General features: G+C 42.3%; 1 protein-coding gene across 1 annotated transcript in view; it reads left to right on the top strand.

Annotated features, from left to right (window-relative positions):
- GALNT2 (polypeptide N-acetylgalactosaminyltransferase 2) overlaps positions 1-21,194 on the top strand; it is a 630,213-nt gene that overhangs the window by 302,739 nt on the left and 306,280 nt on the right. The window contains exon 6 of the mRNA XM_069235012.1: positions 10,358-10,423. Coding sequence (XP_069091113.1) covers positions 10,358-10,423 — 66 coding nt within the window. The remainder of the gene's footprint in view (positions 1-10,357; positions 10,424-21,194) is intronic.

The raw sequence follows: 21,194 nt of genomic DNA, 5'->3' as shown, positions 1-21,194 counted from the left end.
GGTGGGTAAAGATGGCGTTATGAAGGTGTTCACCAAATTTTTCATGGGTCTGTACGCCGCTCCTGCTGAATTGCCTGCTGAGGTGGTTCAGGACTACTTCCCTGAGATTGGCTTGCTCTGGTTCGATGATGTGCATAGGGTGTATTTTGATGCTCCTTTCTCTGAGGAAGAGGTAAAGGCTGCGATTCGCAGTCTGCCTGGGGATAAGGCACCTGGCCTGAATGGTTTGACCCCTGCGTTTTATAAGGAATATTCTGATATCCTCGTGCCCCATTTGCTGGAGGTCTATGCTGAGGCACTGCGGAATGGAATTCTTCCGGCTTCCCTCTGAGAGGCACTCATAGTCACGATTCTCAAGCCTGGTAAGGATCCACATAGCTGTGATTCGTATCGCCCACTTTCTATGATTAACATAGACAATAAGATCGTGGGCAAGATGATAGCGGCACGGCTGCAACCATTGATGACGAAACTGATGTTGCCGGATCAGTCTGGGTTTATTCCGGGCCGGTCTACGGCGCACAACCTGCAGACGTTCTTTGCGGCTGCTGGCTCGGTTGCCGCTGACGATGAGGCTGCAGCGGTGTTTTTGGAAGCCACAAAGGCGTTTGACTCGTTGGTGTGGCAATATATGTTGGCGCATCTTGACAGAGTGGGGATGAGTGTGCGATTTGTGAGCTGGATAAGTCTGTTAAATATGCAACCTGTTGCCCGTCTGCAGCTGAATGGCAGCATGTCGGCCCCTTTCCCGGTGTCTCGCGGGACCAGACAGGGGTGCCCTTTGTCTCCGTTGCTCTTTGCGATTGCGATAGAACCGCTGGTGGCTTTTTTGCGACAGCACCATAATGATCGGGGGCTGCCATTCCGTCAGCGGCCTATTTTGATCTCTATGTATGCAGATGACATTGCGCTGTATGTGCGTGAGCCTGGTCGAAATCTAGATGTTCTGTTGGATGAGATTTTCGATTTGGTGGCCTTTCTGGAATAGTGATAAATTGGTCTAAGTCTGTTGCGCTGCCTCTTTCGCCGGGGACGGCGGCTTGCGTGTCACAATACCCTATTGGGTTGGGTGTGCGGCCCGGTTCGGTATTTGGGAGTTTGGCTGAGCTGTGATGTTGAGATGCTCTGGTTGGCCAATTATGGTACAGCTATATCTTGGGTGGAAGATAGAATTGAGATGTGGCGCTCCCTGCCATTTTGGGTGCGGATCGCTATAGCTAAAATGGTGGTGCTGCCTAAATTCCTATATTTGTTTGTTAACCTTCCTCTCGTCCTCACGGCCTGCTTCTACAGCACCTCCGCTCCGCTATGATTCGACTGGTCTGGGCCGGTGATCAACCTCGCATCACATGGGGAAAACTGACATTACCATTTGAATTGGGTGGGCTTGCGGCGCCTTACTATTGTGCGCAGGCCCATTTCGCATATTACTGGATCCGCCTGGTTCGTTACGTGCCGCATCTCGCCCCAGAGAGCGATGCGGTGTGGCCGGATGGTCTGGAGCGAGTACCGGGGGGCTTGGCTCGGCTTCGCCCCTGGGGTGTGGACACGGTGGCATGTACTGTCAGGGCATGGTCGGCTTTATTGAAGCGTTCCGGGGTGTGTGAGCCCTATGCGCCGTTTATGTCGGTGGCCGATGCGGCGATGTTTCGCGACTTGCAGCTGCGAAACTATCTCGGTGATTCGGATCTGTTGCTCCTGGGAGACTGGTTTGTGGAAGGGAGGTTGACCTCCCCAGAGGCGGCGCTTGGCAATGAGCATGGTGGCGCGCTACATCGGTTATATGTGCTGCGGGTGTGTGCAATGCTTCCTGCGCGCTATCCTGGTCTCCCTGAGATCCCGCTAACATGTCGTGTGCTAGAGGTTCTGTGGAGTGCACGGTCGCCGAAGAAGCTTATTATTAAATTGTATGGCTGCATGCAGGAACAATGGGGTGGATTGGCGATGGCTGTCAAAATGAGGAGGGAGGCTGATGTAGGAGAGGACATCTCGGATGAAGTCTGGAGAGTGTGTTGTGTGCATATGAGGGCGTTATCACCAAATTACAGGCTGCCCCTCATTCACTTCAAATTTCTACGTCGCCTATATAATACTCCTCGAGGCTTGTGTGCTATGGGGCTGTGCGCAGATGCTAATTCTGAAAGATGTCATGCTCCGGATGCTGATTTTCTTCATCTGGCATGGCACTGTGAGGAAAGACACAACTTCTGGCTGGAAGTTTTACATGCGATTGAGGAGATGATTGGGCTGGAGTTGGCCCCCTCTCCTGTGCTGGCGCTGCTGGGCAGGTTGGATGGGGTGCCGCTAGCTTTGCGGAGATTAGTGGGCATGTTGTTGATTTTAGCTAAACGCCGGGTTGCGATTTGTTGGGGCCATGGCCGGCCTCCTCGGGTCTCTGACAGGCTGCGTGATGCTGCGTTCTGTCAGGAACAATTGACAATTTATTGGGAGTTGGCTCCGGAGAGTTCTAGGCTGCAAGATATTTGGGCGCCTCTGCGCTCTTATCTGGAGTCTGTTCACAATTAAAGTGCGCTCTTGCTGATTGGGTACGCTTGTGGGAATTCCTTGTGTCGCCACTCCTGTGTGCTGTTGCTGGCAGTGAAGTTTGATGATGGAGATGTCTGCTCCCTTTCCCGACTTTCCTGCTCTGTCTGTTGATTGTTATTCTGCTATTCGCCCTTAGAGCCAAGGTGTTTATTTTGGTTAGTCCGGCTCTACGCTATCCAAGGACTGACATCTAACATAACTTTTGGACTTTGTCTAGTAGCACTGAGAGGGACTTTCCTGAGATCCTCCTTATTATGACCCGACGGAGATGTTTCTTAGATGTAATAGAACATGGCTATACCGGCATTAATGTTGTAAGGGCTGAAGGGTATCTTTTGTTTGTTACTAAAGCATAAATAAATAAATAAATAAATAAAAAATAAAATTAAAAAAAAGGACCCTTCTGGGTAAATGCCCATAGGTCCCTATCATATCTTGTTGGTCGTGGACATTGGCCCAGTTGGCTGATTTTGAAACAGCAGCCTCTGTCTTTCGAATGTTACCAGGGTGTTCCCAAAGTCTAAGTAATCCTAGCTTCCTGAACCAGCAAGAGATACACTTCAGCCAGGGAACCTTGGCAGCGTTACTCACTTTCATCAAGTCCCCTAGGGAATCTCTATACTCCTAACTCTGGCATAGCCCAAATGCAGATCCAGTAGGTGAGGTGCTTCAATTGCTCAAGACTTGAAGTTTGTTTAACACCAAAGTCATAGAAAAGAGGTATAAGAGGCATGCTGACCGGAACCAATACAAGTGATCTTATAAATCTATTCTCAGCTACGGTCAGCTTCTGTGTGTCAGCGTACCCCCAAACTTGGAGGCCAAAAGTGGTGCGTCTTGAGCCTTGGCACAGTGAGCCTTTACGGCAGAGGAAATTTAACGTGTGTCCTCCTGGTTAACCGAAGAATGGCTTTGGGCCTGTGGTCTGTTACAGAGGAACTTCTATTGGGTTGGAGTTCCCACTTAAATTTATCAGTTAGTTTAACTCCCAGATAATAAAAGCTAAAAACCCTCTTGAGAGTTTCGGTGGCAACCATTACAGCACAATTTTTACTGTTCCATCCTCTAAAATAATGTATTCAGTTTTATTAGGATTCCGCTTTAAACCCCTAGTTGAGCAGCATTTTACAAACTTATTGATCAGATTTTGGAGACCAGTAAGGGTATTTGAAATAAGAAGTGAATTGTCTGCGAACAGGAGTATGACAACCTTTTGCCGTTCAAAACAGGAGAATCATTCTTGCAGGTCATAAATTCCACTTCACAGATCTCTAAGAAGTTACATATAGCTTTGCCTAATGAGCAAAATGTACTTCCTATATAGAAGTGCATATCTGAAAACCTGATCCGAAGTGATTGTTTTGACATGGAACCTGCTTGAAGGGGTTATGTAATATGCTTGCAGTCGATCAGCTTTGCAGCTTATTGAGAATCTGCCTTGCAAATACTTTTTTGTAGATTGTCGATTAGGCTTATGGGCCTATAATTGGACGGACTGCCAGCATCACCTTTCTGAAAGAGGGACATTTTTTGTGCCCCCTCTCCAAGTATTGGGAATCTCTCCCCAACCACAATCTTGTTCGAGTCATTTTTTAGGTTGTTTTGCCTCTCTGAAGTGAGAAATCATGATCTATCAACTGTTTTTCATGCTTGTTCTAAAGATCGCATGAGGAAGTTACTAAATGAATTTGTTACTCTTAATGGCACTATGTTCTTGGTTACTCTCATGAACTCTGTTAGCTTGGTAACCTATAACTGTGTGGTAAACATTTTCCCAAAAATATTTTTGAGTTATTTAGTTGATGTAATTTATTACTGGTTAAGTCTGATGTTTCAAGTGCTATTATTATGGTTTATTGATAATCATTTAAAATATATTTTTTTAAAACAAAGTATACAGAGTGGGTCATATACTATGATCAGGTTTATTCTAAGGATGCAGGGTTGGGGAACGCAAACTCCGAATACCTATATGTTAGACATGCATACACATAGGTATTGTTGCCATCCCTCACAGTTTGGAAGCAGGGACTCCTAATATATTCTGCATTCTCATGCAATTCAATGGAGAAATGAAATTATCCTTCTTTCTGCTGCAGATTTATGTTCACTTTTCTGAAATTTTGCCATTTGACCTTGGATATGACATAGGTGTAGTGTAGCGTTAGGGAGGCAAGCAGAAATGTAAAGGCAATTGGAAAAAGCATAAAACACAACAGGCCTCATTAAAAAGCGAGATAGAATTAGGAGAACCTCTTTCCAACCACTGGGCAATCCTTAGGACAAGTTTGTGTTTTGTCAGTTTGTTGGAGTATAGAACTGAACTGTTTTTTACTACTAAAAGGGGAGGATGTTACACTTACATTTGCACTTTACCTTTTTAAAATCGCTGCTTACATTGTTTGTTAGCCCAAGACTCATGCCATAGTCTGTGCTGGTGGTTTGGGGGGAGAACCAATCAGGCAGCGGGCGGAGGTATCTGTTAGAGCTCCAAGCACTTGAAATGTCAGCGGTAGTGTGGACACGCCTGCTTTAGAAACTACTTTGATCAAGACCTTGCTCTGCTCTTTTATTGTTTACAACTTGCGCTCTTGCACTTTACCTTTTTTAAATTGCTGCTTACATTGTTTGTTAGCCCAAGACTCGCGCCATAGTCTGTCTGGGTGGTTTAGCAGGAGAAATACTCAGGCAGGAGGGGGAGGAGTCTGTTAGTTTCAAGCCCTACAAATGTCAGAGGCAACATGGACGGGCCCACTTTAGAAACTACTTTTGTCAAGACCTTGCTGTGCTCTTTTATTGTTTACAACTTACACTCCTTCACTTTACCTTTTTAAAATTACTGCTTATGTTGTTTGTTAGCCCAAGACTCACGTCCTAGTTTGTGCAGGTGGTTTGGGGGGAGAATCAATCAGGTAGCAGGGCGAGGAGTTTGTTAGAGCTCCAAGCCCTTGAAATGTCAGCAGTAGAGCAGACGTGCAGTAGATGCTGCCGGCAGGCCAAAGGCAAGCTTTTCTGTGCCCGTCCGTGGCTGCAAGGGGGCAGTTATTATGCCCCCCAAAATGAACATATACCTAACATTCATATAGTGAGCTGACAAAGCTACACTTCAGGTTATCGGCTTGACTCTTCTACTAGACTGATCATTATTAATTTGGGGCTGTTGAATAACAATTACTCTACTTTCTCTCCTGAGCCCAATTGCCTGGAGGTTTGTAACTCTTCGCAGAATAGTCCTCGTTGTAGGAGTATTCTGTTCTATGACCAGCTAAAGGTCTTTTATTTGAATACTCGGTCTCTGGTGAAACACCATTTCAAAATTTTACATTGGTTGGACTAGGAGAGCCCGGTTATTTTGTTTCTTACTGAAACTTGGTTAAACGTTGACTCCTCTCCTGACATGCTGGCTGGTCTGCCAGATGCTTTCTATATTTTTCAATGTGATCGTTGCTCTGGCAAAACTGGATGACGGATTAGCAGCAGTTATTAAGAAACATATTAGGTTCTTCTCACTTGAGTCGTTCAACATCCCACTGACAGTCTTGTAATAAAGCTTGATGCCACAACTCACTCTTTGGTCTGCCCTTTGGTCTACAGACCCCCAGCTTACATGCCTTGCTTTCCACAGATTCTACCGCAGCATATCTCCCCTTTAGTTATTGATCATGGAAAAAAAAATATTTTGGGGAATTTATTACTGGGCAAACAATCACGGATGGGCAACCCTTCATGGAATTTACTGAACTGCTGGACAGTTAGAATCTTACGCAATACGTTTTTACTGACCCATATCAAAGATCACAGCCTAGACCAGATGTGGTCCTCTAATTTATCAGTCTCCAAAATGGGGATACTGCCTTATGTCTGCTTGGACCATTTTCTTACCAAATTTGTGCTTTCGGATGTGACCTTTTCTAAGCCCTTCCGTGACCCTAATCCTTTCTCTAGGAACTGGGCCAAAATCAACATGCAGGACTTTGGTAATGTTCTAGAAATCTCTCTACCAACTGCTATCTCTAGTGTAGACATTTTCGAAGGAGAGATTACAAGTTGGCTGACACAAACTAGCCACACTGGTATCCCGCTCTGCAAGACTAAACCGAGTAGGCGCCACAATGCATCAAAGTGGTTTTCTGATGACTTAAAAGCAGAGTAACTAATACTATGTCAAGCCAAACGAAAGTGGAAAAAGAATTACCTCATCAATTATAAAAAGGCATTCATGACACAGTTAAGACAATATAAGAAACTTATGATGTTGGCAAAATCAGCCTTTTTCTCGTACAGGTTCATGAACTCTTCCAGTAAATCTAAGGAAATCTTTGGAATTGTGACTGAATTATCGAATCTGGGCAGAGTGACTGCTAAAATTACACCGACCTAGAGTCAGTGCGAGGCCTTGTACTTTTTTAGTTTCCAAACCTAAGCAAATCATGGCTTACGCAACCAGGTTTCTGGAAATGTAATAAGTGCAAGGCCTGTGTGATAGGAATAAATAACAAGCATTTGCAATGCCGGGGGTATGACATTTGCTCTAGTTAGAGGTATTAGCGTTGTAAACTCCTAACCGGACTTTTCTTGCCACACAAATTGAAAGAAAAAAATAAAAGAACGTGCTCGCGCCATGTAAAAACCAGCGCGATCGTGCTGCGTGGAAAAAAAAGAGTAAATTGTGCAGAAACCAGCCTGAAAACATCAAGCCTCGTAAGTTTTTAGGAGTTGTCCGCTGAGCTCGAGGCGGGCTAAACACCTGAAAAGACATGACGTATGCATGCCTTTCACTAATGGAAGCAAGCGGATTTTAAAAGGTAAGCCCATTAACCAATGAAAGTGACAGGCATAACATGGGTGTGGTTACAAGCCCAAAGAGAGATTACAACAGGGACGGAGCACTTGTGCGCTCAACCCTAAAGAGGAGTACTCCACAGGAATGGGAAAAATCAAACAATACATAACATGCAGAAGTAGGTACATTATAAACATCGAGTGGACTTAAATACGTGGGAAGCACAGTCTATGAAACAAGGAAAAAAATCTTTGAACACATATAGGCATCAGTAAATTTGGACAGAAACTACACAGTAGCATAACGAATTGAACTTAAATACCAGAGTGACTGGGAAATTTTTTAATATTATTCAATTGATCAAATCCCTGAAATGGAACGGGGTGGTGATTGTGAGAAATTGCTTAGACAAAAAGAGTCGAGACACAGAGATGCAGACCCTGATGCTTCAGGGATTGAACTCTGATGAAGAGTTAAATGTACATTTATGTTTAATAGAGAGCAAGAGCTAAGTGAGATGTGGAATCAGAATCAATACATGGCTTCCCCAGACATAAAATGGGGCAAGAGTGAAGTATATTAATTGTTGGGTCTTCATCATGTTAGGTTCTATCACTTAAGTTAAAAAATTGGGCTTCGGATTTGGAATTTAATTGGGGTCACTCTAACAACAGCAAGGATACGATTAAGAGAGTACACATGTAGAAACAGACACTAGGGTCTGAAAACATCCCAATATTGGGATTCAGCACTGGGGCGACAGAATCACGCAATCAGAAGCCAGATTGTTTTAAAGAAAGAAAAGCTTTTCTTAGCAGGTATCATGGAGCAGTTAATGCATTAAGTCATAATATATGCACCTGCAGCCCTGCAGACGGATTCAGCCAGTCATAACACAGCACCCAAAATGCACCATAAAAGGATTGTGACATTTGGTAAATAGAAAATGCTGTTAACAAAGAACTGATGCACTTGACAAAGCAGCATCTAATAGTTTTCATAATTTGTATACTTTAAAATCAACCCTCTTTTTCGTTGTATTTTTGTTTATCACAAAATGCGGAGGAAAAAACATTGTCAGAGTGGATCGTTTAAGTGGAAGCACAAGTATATAAACATTCGCGATGGACGGTTGGAGAGACTGAAACCTGTAAAGCTCTTTTTGTTGCCAGAACGAGCATTTCAGAATAAATTGTGCCATCATAAGTGACCTTGGAGAACAATTAATATTTTTTCAGCAGAACGAAGTGAGGAAAAGATGATTCTCTAATAACTTTTCGTCGTCCCTTACCGAAGACGACCCAGCACCGTCAAAAAGGAAGAAAATGTGCCATAAGATGCCGTGATTAGGGAAATTCTCTGTGATATATATATTTTTCCACTGAAAAAGCCAAAGCTCACAGGGGCGTTATAGTTAGGTTCTGAATTTACTCGTACAAAACCATGTTAATTCGTTTTAGCCATTGTGATGTATTTATTAAAACACTTAAAGCCAAACCGGGTTAGGTCTAAACTGTATATGATTTTCTGTGTATGCAGAATAAATAAAGTCTTAGTCCCTGAGTTCAGATAGACTACCTTTTGGACAAGTACTTCTTTTCCATTCACTGTGAAGGGCGCTATATTACAGAATGAAAATAGTGGATATTGAATAGGGAAGAGCACATGGGGAAGAGTGGTTTGGTTGTAGGACTTCTACCTGCCCCTATGTCCCTTTTTGCTCTTAATGGCAGTTTTATCCTTTTGTATATCTGGCCTATAGTCCACTTTAGCTGCCTCACCATACTCATGTAATCAAAATAATTAATGGATTAAAAATACAGACATATATAGGAAGGCGTTTTTGCCAACCTGTTTAATCCTGGTGTGTTCAGCTGTCATTCATTGTTCAACTATCTTTCTCATTTTGTTTCAGCCCTCTAAAGCGTATGACAATGCGTCAAGCCATTTCAGCCATTGTCTCTCTTAAACTAGGCAAGAGTTTTTTTTTTTTTTTTTAAACCAAATCACATCCGCCCTAATAGAGGTGTTTTTTGGTGGCAGGGCTGGTGGATTAAAAGCTAAGGTTTTTTCTTTACATTCTCTGCGCTTTTGTATTTTTTCCGGTCATTTCTTTGTGTTTAAAATATGACATCAGATTACAGTAATTCACAACCAGGTGCATTTTTCTTTGCTTCAATAAGAATTTTATTTTTCCTTTGAGGTTCCTTAAAACTAAAGGATACGTGTACTCAGTATGCCTGTCTTCCAGGAAGCATGTATACTGTTACGGTAAATTTGTATTTTAAAGATGTATACTTTTTTGGCAGCATATGACCAACGAATTAGGTGGTGGTGTTTTATCTTTTTTTGTGATATTAGCTTGCATTACATACATTTTTTTAAATCATCATCTCACCAGCTTTCCAGGTCCAGGCACAGGGACTTTTTCACTGTCTAGTTAGGTAATGGAAGGAGATACTCTTTGTTTAAATCAGAGAGCACAGCATGAAATAATTATATTTTGTCTGTCCTGGTCACCAGTGTTTTTCTTTGTGGGCACAAAAGTTTCTTATTTTTTCTGTGCTCCCATTCTAGGAAAATGTATATATATTTGTGGTAACAAATTTGCCACAGAAGCTTTTTTTTTTTACATAGTTGTAGGAATTAAAATCACATATCTGAAGGCATTTTCCTACTTCGACTTGCAAGATAATTCTGTTTTTTAAAGATGAAAATTCATGTTGCGGGAAAGTGACTGTATTTGGTAATTTCTAAATCCTGCTTAATTCAAATGTTTTAAGTTTTAATAAGGTAAATCCCTTTCTAATAGTTAAGTTCCATTACGCTGGGGCAAGGAAAAAGGCATCGTTCACTGCAGTGTGATGTTAATCACAGTTCTGTTATGATTGCACAAAAAAATATGTTTCTTTATATTCCCTATGGAGACTATTAATTTGCTCCCTTAATACATTTTGTGATGCTGTAACTAAACAATCAGTTACTGAGTCATGTTTAAGGTTTTTTTTTCTCTCTTTCTTTCTTTAGCTGAGGATGGTGCTCTTCTGGGGAAAATTGAGAAAGTGCGTGTTCTTCGGAATGATCGAAGAGAAGGTACATTTATTTGTGATTTATCATTTTTTATTAAATTAACCTTGTTTGTACCTCTGACCATAACCATTCTTTCATGAATGTCTATTTTGAATGTTCAGCTGATTTTGAAAAGGTCATCCCGATGCACTCGGGTCATTATATGCAAAGTCAGATATCTTAAAATGGGTTTTAAAAGTGGACCCTGTGAAATGGCATTGCAAATATTTATAAAAACATCCACTGTTAGTGGCCAGAATTAGTGAAGAAGGTCAATGGTGCAAACACACTGAGGGCGGCTGAAACAAAAAAGTGAATGAGAATATAAAGAGTAGAACAGTCGACATTGGCAATCCAGTAAAGCTTGTGTTTAGTGTAACTGCAAGGACATAAATACACTACAAGGTCAATTGGCTATTAGAAAACACCTTGTCCCTCATGGACACACCACCAGAATATGGCGCACATATACAAATAGCACAAAGAATCCCATTGAATAATAACAGGACCATGTGTGTCAGTTCCTCTGACTCTAGATGTAATATAACACAGGGATGTACCTATTCAATTTGACATTATCCCCTGATGTTACCCATGCATTGTTTCGTATCAGTAAAAGGAGATGAAAAAGACCTCTTGTCACATCTTCAAATTAGGGTCCGCATTTTATTCATAACATTAAGACTCTGACTTGCTGCCATATTTTTCATTCAGCCTGGTCCAACTTGTCCTAGAAAAGCAGAGATCGGTGGCCCTCTGCCTTTTGTCTGTGCTCCGAACATCACTAACCACCATATTGTAATTTAAACTCATAAAGTGTTCCACAAGGGGAGCTTCCTGCACAGGGCACCTGATCCAATATCTGTGTTGTAGTATATGCAGTATACATGATTTCACTGATTGTGCATCTCACACATTCCACCACATGTTTTGTGTTACAATTCGAAAATGTAAGTTGTTAGTGCTCTTTGTCATTCACCCTGATATTTTTAGTGTCATTGGTAAATTGGCAACCTGTGCAGTTGTTACATCTATAGTGTCCACTCAGTGGAGGTAGTTCAAGCATTTCCCTAAGGTCTTTCTTCTTTTCTGTGGGGAAAACAGCTTTAACCAGAAGATCCCAGAGGTTCCGACCCTTTTTGAATAAGAACAGCGATTTCCAGCGTAGTCAGGATTTTCCAATTTCTTTCAGTGATAGATGTAACCTTGTTGGCCTTGGGGTTATATGTGATGACACATTTTTAAAGGGGTTCTCTTTAGGTCGATTTTTGGGAACCAGCAGTATTTCTCTTGGAGTATACCATGGCCTTTTAGATGCTGCTCTCAAGAGCTTCTTGGGGTAACCTCTGCTCACCTGTTTGTTGATGTGGATTTTAGCATTTTCAGAGTAGTCATCCCTAGTCCTGAAATTTCTCCGGATGCAGAGAAACTGCCTGTATAGGAGATTTTCTTTTAGGGTACAGGTGGTGGCCACTTAAAAGAAAATGCAGTAAGATGTTCCTATAAGTTGGATTAGTATACAGACTGACTTCTATATTGCCTTCATTCCCCACTATCCACAGATCTAGGAAATGTATTTTCCTTGTGTCACAGGACATTAAAATGTTCAGGTCTGGAGTTTGCTGATTTAGACACTTGTAAAAGGTTAACAAAGTGGGTTTATCTCCTTCACACAACATAAATAAATCATCAGTGTATCATAACCACAGTGTGATGTGTGCATGAAAGGAGTTTACTTTCTTGTAAATCCAATTCTTCTCAAAGCAATCCATGGCCAAATTAGCTACCTCAGGCGCAAAGCTGTAGCCCTTTGCCTCCCCTTTAATCTGTAAACACAAGTTTTCTTTAAATGTGAAAAAGTTATTTTTCAGACAAAGGGTGGCCAGAGCTACTAGAAAATTGGCTTGGAATACTGTGGTGTGGGCCTGGACTCTAAGGTTGTCATAGTTACGTTGATCGCATCATCCTGTGGTATGATTGTATAAAAGGCTTTTATGTCAAATGTAACCAAATATATTATTATTATTTTAATACATAGCAGGGTGGGAGCCAATCCCGCTGTGTCCTCTAAAAATCCTACCCCCAACTTCTGGTGCAAGATAAAGCTCAATATGGATTTCAGAGTCTCTAGTAATCTGTTTAAAAATTACATTAAGTTTCTCTAATTCTAAATACATGTACATCAACAACTAAATAACAATAAATGTGCCATAGGCATCATTGGAGTGTGTGATGTTTCTCTTTAGCGAGTAGTTCCCACTGTACCCTGTGGCATGCTTGTTGAACATTTCGGCACCTTAAAACAAGTTATTTGTCAGGTGTTAGCTGGTGACCTGGAACGTCTAACATGGCATGTTTTGTGCCTCTCGGTATTTGGGTCCATGCATGAGCTTTAGTGACATCTAAGATTATTTTTCTTTAAATAGCAGTTTTCAGCCAAAACCAAAGAATGAGCAAAGAACCGAGCAGATCAGCAAAACCCTTCCAAAAGAGCTTGTAATTTTTTGCCATCTATTTTCCTATTCCCCAAAGGTCTGTAGAACCATTAAAATAATATTTTGTTTTCTATCTAATTATTATTGTTTCTTCTTTCTGATACTTTGAATGTCAGTGTTGCTCCCAGTGAAACAATACTTGCAATCATTTTTATTAATTTGTATTTACTTTAATTTAGCCCCAGTCTCTTGGTATTTTCAAATGTTCACATGTCAGTGGATTGCAGGATCTTTAAAAGAGAAGAGTTTAGGTGTCCAACAAGTCCCTTCTTTTTGGATACACTTTTCAAACATTGTATATCTACCATTATTGTTCATCTTTCAGTATCTGACCAAAGACGAGCATACTTCACTCAGACTGGAAGAGTCTATCTTCCAGGCCTTGAGGGGTAGAGAGGTCCTCTACTATGTTAAGAGGGGAAAAAGGGATACATCCTCCCTGGGTTCTCAAATACTTTCTGGAATTTCTGTTCCCTCTACTTACCTTCTTTAATAAGGAGTGTATGGGGTTAGCACATTTGTCTCCTTGCAAGAAATTGTTTCTCCTAAGCATAGAGGGAAATTAGATGGCTTACGTAACTCAGACGAGCATAACCTTTCCTATTTGATTAAGCTAAACTAGATTTACCGTGTTCAAAAAATGTAACAGTGCCCTTGCAATACTCTCAGATCTGAAGCATCTACTTTCCTTCTATGCTGTGAATTATATGCCCTCCAATCCTTGGTTGAAGCAGGTATTGTTAACCACTTACTGAAGGGGTATGAGGTACAAATAATTGCCTTATTTTTGCTGATCCTGTTTCAGATGTTGTAAAAAACCTTTGAGACTAGGGATTTATTTTGGGATTATGCCCCACATTACCTGAAGAGTGACCCACCAGATAGTATATTGTCTGGATACTCCATTGTTTGTATCCATTTCGCTAATACTGATCTTCCATGTTTTTTTATTCCATTTCAAAGAAATTCTAAATGAAGTTTAGCATTACCAATCTACCTTCCTCATTCACTGAAGAGCTATTATTGTGTTCCATTTACATGGCAGTGATTCTGATCATTATTGTTGCCAGATGACTGTACATTTGCCATGCCCCATTATAGTTCTTTGAAATGCACAGGTAATTTAATTAATGTAGTTGTCAGTAGGTCAAGGAATTTATTGGGTGTGGAGCTGGCATTTAAACGTGTATTTTAAACAAATCTCTTTATTGGGTTTTAACAGCGATATTCCAATATACGTATATTGTGTGCTCACATTGGCAACAACATCATCAGTTTGTGAATAGTAACTCTTCAAGTTGAGCCTCGTATTTCATCCAGAATAGGAAGACATATGGGGTCACTACATATGCATATTGTACAACCTCTCATTGAAATGTCCATTGGTGTTAAATCAGGTTTCCAGGCAATACTTAGAAAATAAAAACAGACTTTTAAGGCAAAACTAGCAACCAAACTTACCTCAGTGGGTCTCCCGTGGTGACCCCTTTGTTGGCTATTTGGGGTAGCTCATGCTTAGGCCCCCATAACTTTTTGTCCACAGTTGAAACTAAGGCAGACATTGTGGTAAATACTACAAAAGATCTCTAAAAGAAAAAAAAGTAAAACAAATATCCTGTAGAATTCATTCACCAGCACTTCTACTTTTGTTTTGAAAGTGAAGCTACAAACCGGCATTTGATTGATTTATTACACTTACTCAGGTTCTCGTTGGCAATCATGGTGGTCCTTGTGTCGCATACATAAGTTCCCTAACAAGCACTTCAAAATTTAGTCATGCCTTTAACAATTTGCCACACATGGTACTCCGTGGCAATGTGGCATATGTGCTCTTCACTAGTATGTGCAGTGCGGGGACTATAATGCACGTTAATCAAACAAAATACCTACCACATTCTGACAACAGATAAAGGTGTAGAGCAGGCCACAAGGAAGTCTATGATTTCCTCAGTTCCAAAGAAACGCAAGTTTGAGGAAGTTAAAGCAGAAGAGGAGGAGCAACCCGTGGTTAAAGAAAAAAGAGCAAAAACAAAAATCTAAAATTACAGAAGTAAAATTCTATGGCTGCTTCCATAACAAAGCAATAGCCCATGGATGTTCGGTATCCATGGACACCCATCGAAACACCCATCGAAAGGTTTACCCAACGGCCACTCCACCTCAGTCGATTTCCCAGAGCTTTGCTTTAGTATGGTACAGCGTAAAGCAAGTAGGGGCACAGAGGCCTGGCTGAGATGTGCTCTGGCGACAGTAATAATGACTCTCCTGCCGCTTTCTGTGCTTCGAGCACACTTTACAGCGATGACATGGATGATCCTTTTTGGGTGTTTAAGGAATACGATCAGCAAAGTGTTGCCCCGACAGCCTTGCCACATCCTCCAGAACATATGAAGTGGAGGCTGCTGCTTCTGTAACAGCAGTGAGGCTTTCAATTGCAGACAACTGGAAGTCAGCGAAAGTCATGAGTCTTACTGTGGTTGTCTGATGATAAACAACAATGCATTGTATGTTGCCATCTGGGTCAGGTGGGTAAACAGTGTCTTGTACCAAGTGTGAGTTTTACAACACACATTGTATGGTTGAAAAACCTGGTTGTTCTTGTCTACTCTGCCCATGTACTCATTGTAATCAAGTATACAGGTGGGCTTGTGGACTTCAACCATCTGAACCCAAACAGTGATGAGGAAGTGCTCTCATCATGAATTGTAGTGAGCATGTATACATCACATCTATCCGAGAACTTGTCTGCTAGCAGTTCATTGGAACGCAACACAGTACTCTGGGTTTTCTGGAGCTTCTTGCAAACAAGCTCCTGTGAGAATTCTTTGCGGTTACAACGAACTGTACCGCAGGCCACATTGCCAGCTTTGTAGAGCTCACTGAACAGCTCTACTCCTGTATAGAATTAGTCCACATAAAGGTTATATAACCTTTGTGAAGGAGTGGCTGGACAAGTTCCCATACAATCTTACCTGTGACCCCTAATGTGGGAGGGCATCCTACAGGGTTTAGAGTGGAGTCCTTCCCCGTATGCACTCTCAAGATGTACACATAGCCAGAAGAGCTCTCACACATCATGTACAGCGTGATGCTATAGCGAGCTCTTTTGCTCGCAATGTACTGTCTGAAACGCAGCCTCCCTTTGTATAGGATCAAGGACTCCTCAACTGCTATATTCTTTCCAGGATTATAGATCTCTGAAAACCTAGCAGACAAATGTTCCACGTCCGGCTGAATTTTGAACAACCTGTCATGGTCTGGATGGTCCTGGGCAATGCAGCAGAATTGTCATTGAAATGTAGCATATGCTGCAATAGAAAAAACGATCTCTGCTTATGTGCGGTGCGAAGATGAGGGTTACTCAAACCGTGCAAGTTGTCCATTAGGACTGCAAGGTGGGTTTCTGCACTAACCCCATTTTGAGCGTAAGGCCCAAAAATATCTTTAACTCTACCAGTGAAGTGGGAGTCCACTGTTGTGCCCTAGAACGGGGCCCTAGAGTGCCTCCATGCTCCCTCAGAAATTGTTCTGTACACAAATTTGTTTGCTGCACAATTTGCTGAAAGACGTCAACATCCAAAAAGAGATGGATGTAGTTGACTGGCAAAAAGTTGGCTGTGTCACCAGTAAATAGTAGAACTTGAAGCTGAACTAAATTGGGGTGCTGCCAAAAGAGCACTATCTCTGTGCTTGCTGTGCACGTGCTCTCTGGGATGGGCTAACCCGCTTTTGTCCCACTGCACAGACTGCGCTTGCAAAGGGACAGCACAACTGTCCTCATCGTCTCCATCAGAATCACTAGAAGAGGTGTTGTCGGATGGGACTCTGCAGACTGAAAAATCACACCCAGATTCTGCCCCATTGTCCTTTCCCTCAGATGCTGTCTCAGTATCTGGTGTCTCAGTCTCTGATCCTGCCTCAGAGCTGTCCGCCACAACCCGAGTTACGGCTTCAGCAGCAGTCATCCAATGAGATGCCGGCTCTTCTTCTGGCTAAACCGTCCCTCTAAAGCACTACCCTATGTAGAAGGCAGATAGTCGCAAAATTGCACATGGGTGTGTTTGTTTGATGTGTGCAACAGTAAATGTCAGTCACCTTGCCTTCACTTCTTCTCTGAATCAGCAGATTCTCTGAAGTCACTGAAAAGAACAAAAAGGACACACTATTACTTCACCTTACCTCATAACCATCATCACAGCCTTTAGCGCTGGTTGCACTCAGCAAGACAATAATTTTTGGTGCTTCCCCATCCCATGACCTCCTCCTCAAATTCCCTCACTACCACCCAAAAAAAGTGCTCCTCATCTCTTCCTAGCACCCCTTGCACATAAATTTTATTTGTTTTAAAGTGCAGGTAACACCTAACTTTACTAATCCACTCAGCTAAATACATATCTATCCATTGCAGGATGCATATAAACCATCCGTGCTACTTTACTTTATGGCGTCAAAAATGCCACTAGACAAAAGTCAGATCTCTTTCTATATAAAAAGAATCTATCTTTAGAAAAAAAAAATATTTGATGGCATGTGTAGCTGCAGATACACATGCTATGCATTATTTCCGCCATCTAGTGTTGGGCTCGGAGTGTTACAAATTGTTTTCCTTTGAAGAAGTCTTTTTGGAGTCCTGTGATCGTGTGACCCCTCCTCTCGGGTATACTGCGCATGGGCATCGACTCTATTGTTAAATTGTTTTCTTTCCGCTGTCGGGTTCGGACGTGTTTCCTCTCACTCAGAGATTTTGAATCGGAAACTTTAGATAACTTTCTTTGACCGTCGGTATTGTTTCGATCGCGTTTCCACCCAGACTCAAACCAATACAAAACAGACAATATGACAACCATGTATTACCTGAAGAAACAAGGTGGGACACATTCATCTCAACTTTTCCTTCTAGCCAACCTACATGGAAATGGGCAATTCACAATCACATTCATCTATAAAGCAGAACACATTCAGGGAATACACAATCAGCTAGCGGATCCCCTAAGCAGGACCCACCAACAGACACACGAATGGGAGATTCACTTTCAGTTACTTCAAAAGTACTTTCAAAAGTGGGGAACACCAGAAATAGACCTATTTGCAACAAGCAAAATCGCAAAATGCCAAAACTTCGCATCCAGACACCCACATCCTCTATCCACGGACAATGCTCTATGGATCAACTGGTCAGGGAAATTTGCTTACACTTTCCCCCTCTCCCACTACTTCCCTTTCTGGTCCACAAACAACGTCAGACCTCTCTCACCATGATATCATAGCCCCAACGTGGGCACGACAACATTGGTACATCACACTCCTAGACCTGTCAGTAGTATCTCACCCCAAACAGACTGGATTTGTTAACACAAAACAAAGGACAAGTCAGGCATTCAAACCCCAGTGCTCTCAACTTAGTGATTTGGCTCCTGAAGTCATAGAATATGGATACTGAAAACTTCCATTAGAATGCATGGACGTGCTCAAGCAAGCACGTAAACCTACAACTAGACAATGCTATGCTAATAAATGGAAAAGATTTGTTAATTACTGTCAATCTAAAACTACTGATCCACTTACAGCATCAATACAATACAAGATATTGTATGCTGTCTACTACATTTACAGAAATCAAATCTAGCTCTCATCAATTAGAATCCATTTTACTGCAATATCAGCATATTTGCAGACTATTCAGCACACCTCTCTCTTCAGAGTTCCAGTTATAAAAGCCTTCATTGAAGGATTAAAACATATTATTCCCCCGAGAACACCACCTGTTCCTACTTGGAATCTAAATATTGTACTCACCAGACTCATGGTCCCACCTTTGGAACCCATGCATTCTTGTGAGATTCAATTTTTAACATGGAAGGTCGCCTTCCTAGTAGCCATTACTTCATTGCGAAGAGTTAGTGAAATACAAGCATTCACTCTTGAAGAACCTTTTTTCCAAGTACACAAACATAAAGTTGTGCTTAGAACAAATCCCAAATTTCTCCCAAAAGTGGTATCACCTTTTCACATAAACCAAACAGTGGAATTGCCAGTTTTCTTTCCACAGCCAGACCCAATTGCAGAAAGAGCCCTTCATACTCTTGACCTCAAAAGAGCTCCAATGTACTATGTAGATGGAACCAAAGAATTTAGTCAAACAAAATAACTTTTCGTTGCCTTTCAACAACCACATAAATCCTATCTCTAAGCAAGGATTAGCAAGATGGATCGTTAAAAGCATACAAACTTGTTACATTAAGGCAAAAAGACAACTTTTGATCACACCTAGAGCACATTCCACTAGAAAGAAAGGTGCATCTATGGCATTCTTAGGAAACATACCAATGGCTGGCATTCTTAGGAAACATACCAATGGCAGACATATGTAAAGCTGCCACGTGGTCTACTCCTCATACATTTACAAAAACATTATTGTGTAGATGTATTTTTAAAGCATCAAGACCATTTTGGTCAAGCTGAACTTCAAATCCTACATGCGTAGCGTCGCAATTTTGGGGGGAGTAACTGCTTTGTCGTCTATGCATAGTATGTGTATCTGCAGCTACACATGCAATCAAACGAAAAATGTCACTTACCCAGTGTACATCTGTTCGTGGCATGTAGAGCTGCAGATTCACAAGCACCCTCCCTCCTCCCCGGAAGCCTGTAGTCGTTGCAGTTTTATTATTTGTACATATGTATAAACATTTACATTTGCATGGACATCTGCTTTTACTTACTATTTTTATAGAACATTTATATTCTTACACTCTATCAGTCCTTCGTACACCCTTTTGCGGGAAAAGAATCTAACAATGGAGTCGATGCCCATGCGCAGTATGACAGAGAGGAGGAGTCACTCGATCTCGTGACTCCGATATATACATATACATATGTATGTATGTTCGATGGCATGGGTAGCTACAGATACACATGCTATGCATAGTCCTGCCATTTAGTGTTGGGCTCAGAGTGTTACAAGTTGTTTTTCTTCGAAGAAGTGTTTTCGAGTCACAGGATTGAGTGACTCCTCCTCTTCCGCTCCATTGCCCATGGGCATCGACTCCATATTAGATTGTTTTCTTTCCGCCATCGGGTTCAGAGGTGTTTCTTTTCGCTCCGGTAGTTCGGAAAAGTTCTATAAACTCTCTAATTAGTCGGGATTGTTTGGATCGCGTATCATCTCTCATTAACACTTCGGTACCGTCGGATCCAGCTTCTTTACTCGCCCTTCGGGGCACCCGCGCCCACCTCGGGCATGGTCGGGCCAACCGCGTGGAAGCCTCATGGACCTGACCCCATTTCGCTTCTGTCCTCTGTGCCACGCCAAGTTTCCATATACAGACCGACATCTCATCTGTAATCTCTGTCTCTCTCCAGACCATCGAGAGGATACTTGTGAGGCCTGCAGATCCTTCCGGTCGAAGAAGACTCTGAGACAGGAGAGCACGAAGGTTGGAAATGACGTTGAAAAGCACCGAACGTCTCGACGTAGAGGAAGAGGAGATCATGCACCCCGCAGTCTCTGTCCGAGGGTCTGATTCCGAGCAGGAGTCCGAGGAGGACAGACCGGTCACAGCAGGACAGCATGTGAGTACGCCTGCCCTTCTCCTGTCCAATCCAAGCAAAAGCATAAGGCCTCGGGAACGCCACTGCCAGAAGGCCATGGCTCGACCCAGAAAAAGACCTCCGGTGACCAAGCAACAACTTCGGCACCAAGAAAGGCCACGCCACCGAAGCCTTCGGACTCGAGCCGATGCACTGGCTCCGAAACAGGCAAACACCGACCCTTCGAGTCCAAGCCTCGAAAATCGCTTTCGGAGCCGAGGCCAACATCCACTCCCGGCCTTTCGATCCCAAGAAAACCGGCTTCGGAGCCAAAAAGACCCAGTTCACAGAGGAGCATGGACTTTCGAAACAACTTAAAGAAAGCCATAAATGTTCGGAGGAACTCCCACAGATGGAGGACATTGATGAAAGGCAGGCCAGAATTCACATTCATAAAGACACTGACAAGATCATAACTGCACCTCCTCTTAAACCTAAGAGGAAGCTGGCCTTTCAAGACAAATTGGACACTGATCAGCCACTGGCTAAAGTGCCAAGGCCTATGCAAAGATCTCCACCTCCACAATTTTCATCTCCTCAGTCTCCTCCTCATTCTCCTCACCTGCTTGTTTCTCCACCTACTAGTCCTACACCTGCACAGTCTCCTGTACATTCTGTAGATTCACAACAGGACAATTTGGATCTGTGGGATCTCTATGATCCAGATCCCATTCCTGATAACAGCCCAGACTACTATCCTTCCAAACCAT

Source organism: Pleurodeles waltl, chromosome 5, assembly GCF_031143425.1.
Source record: "Pleurodeles waltl isolate 20211129_DDA chromosome 5, aPleWal1.hap1.20221129, whole genome shotgun sequence".
Classification (NCBI taxonomy): Eukaryota; Metazoa; Chordata; class Amphibia; order Caudata; family Salamandridae; genus Pleurodeles; species Pleurodeles waltl.
This window is presented reverse-complemented; position numbering and strand designations above follow the sequence as displayed.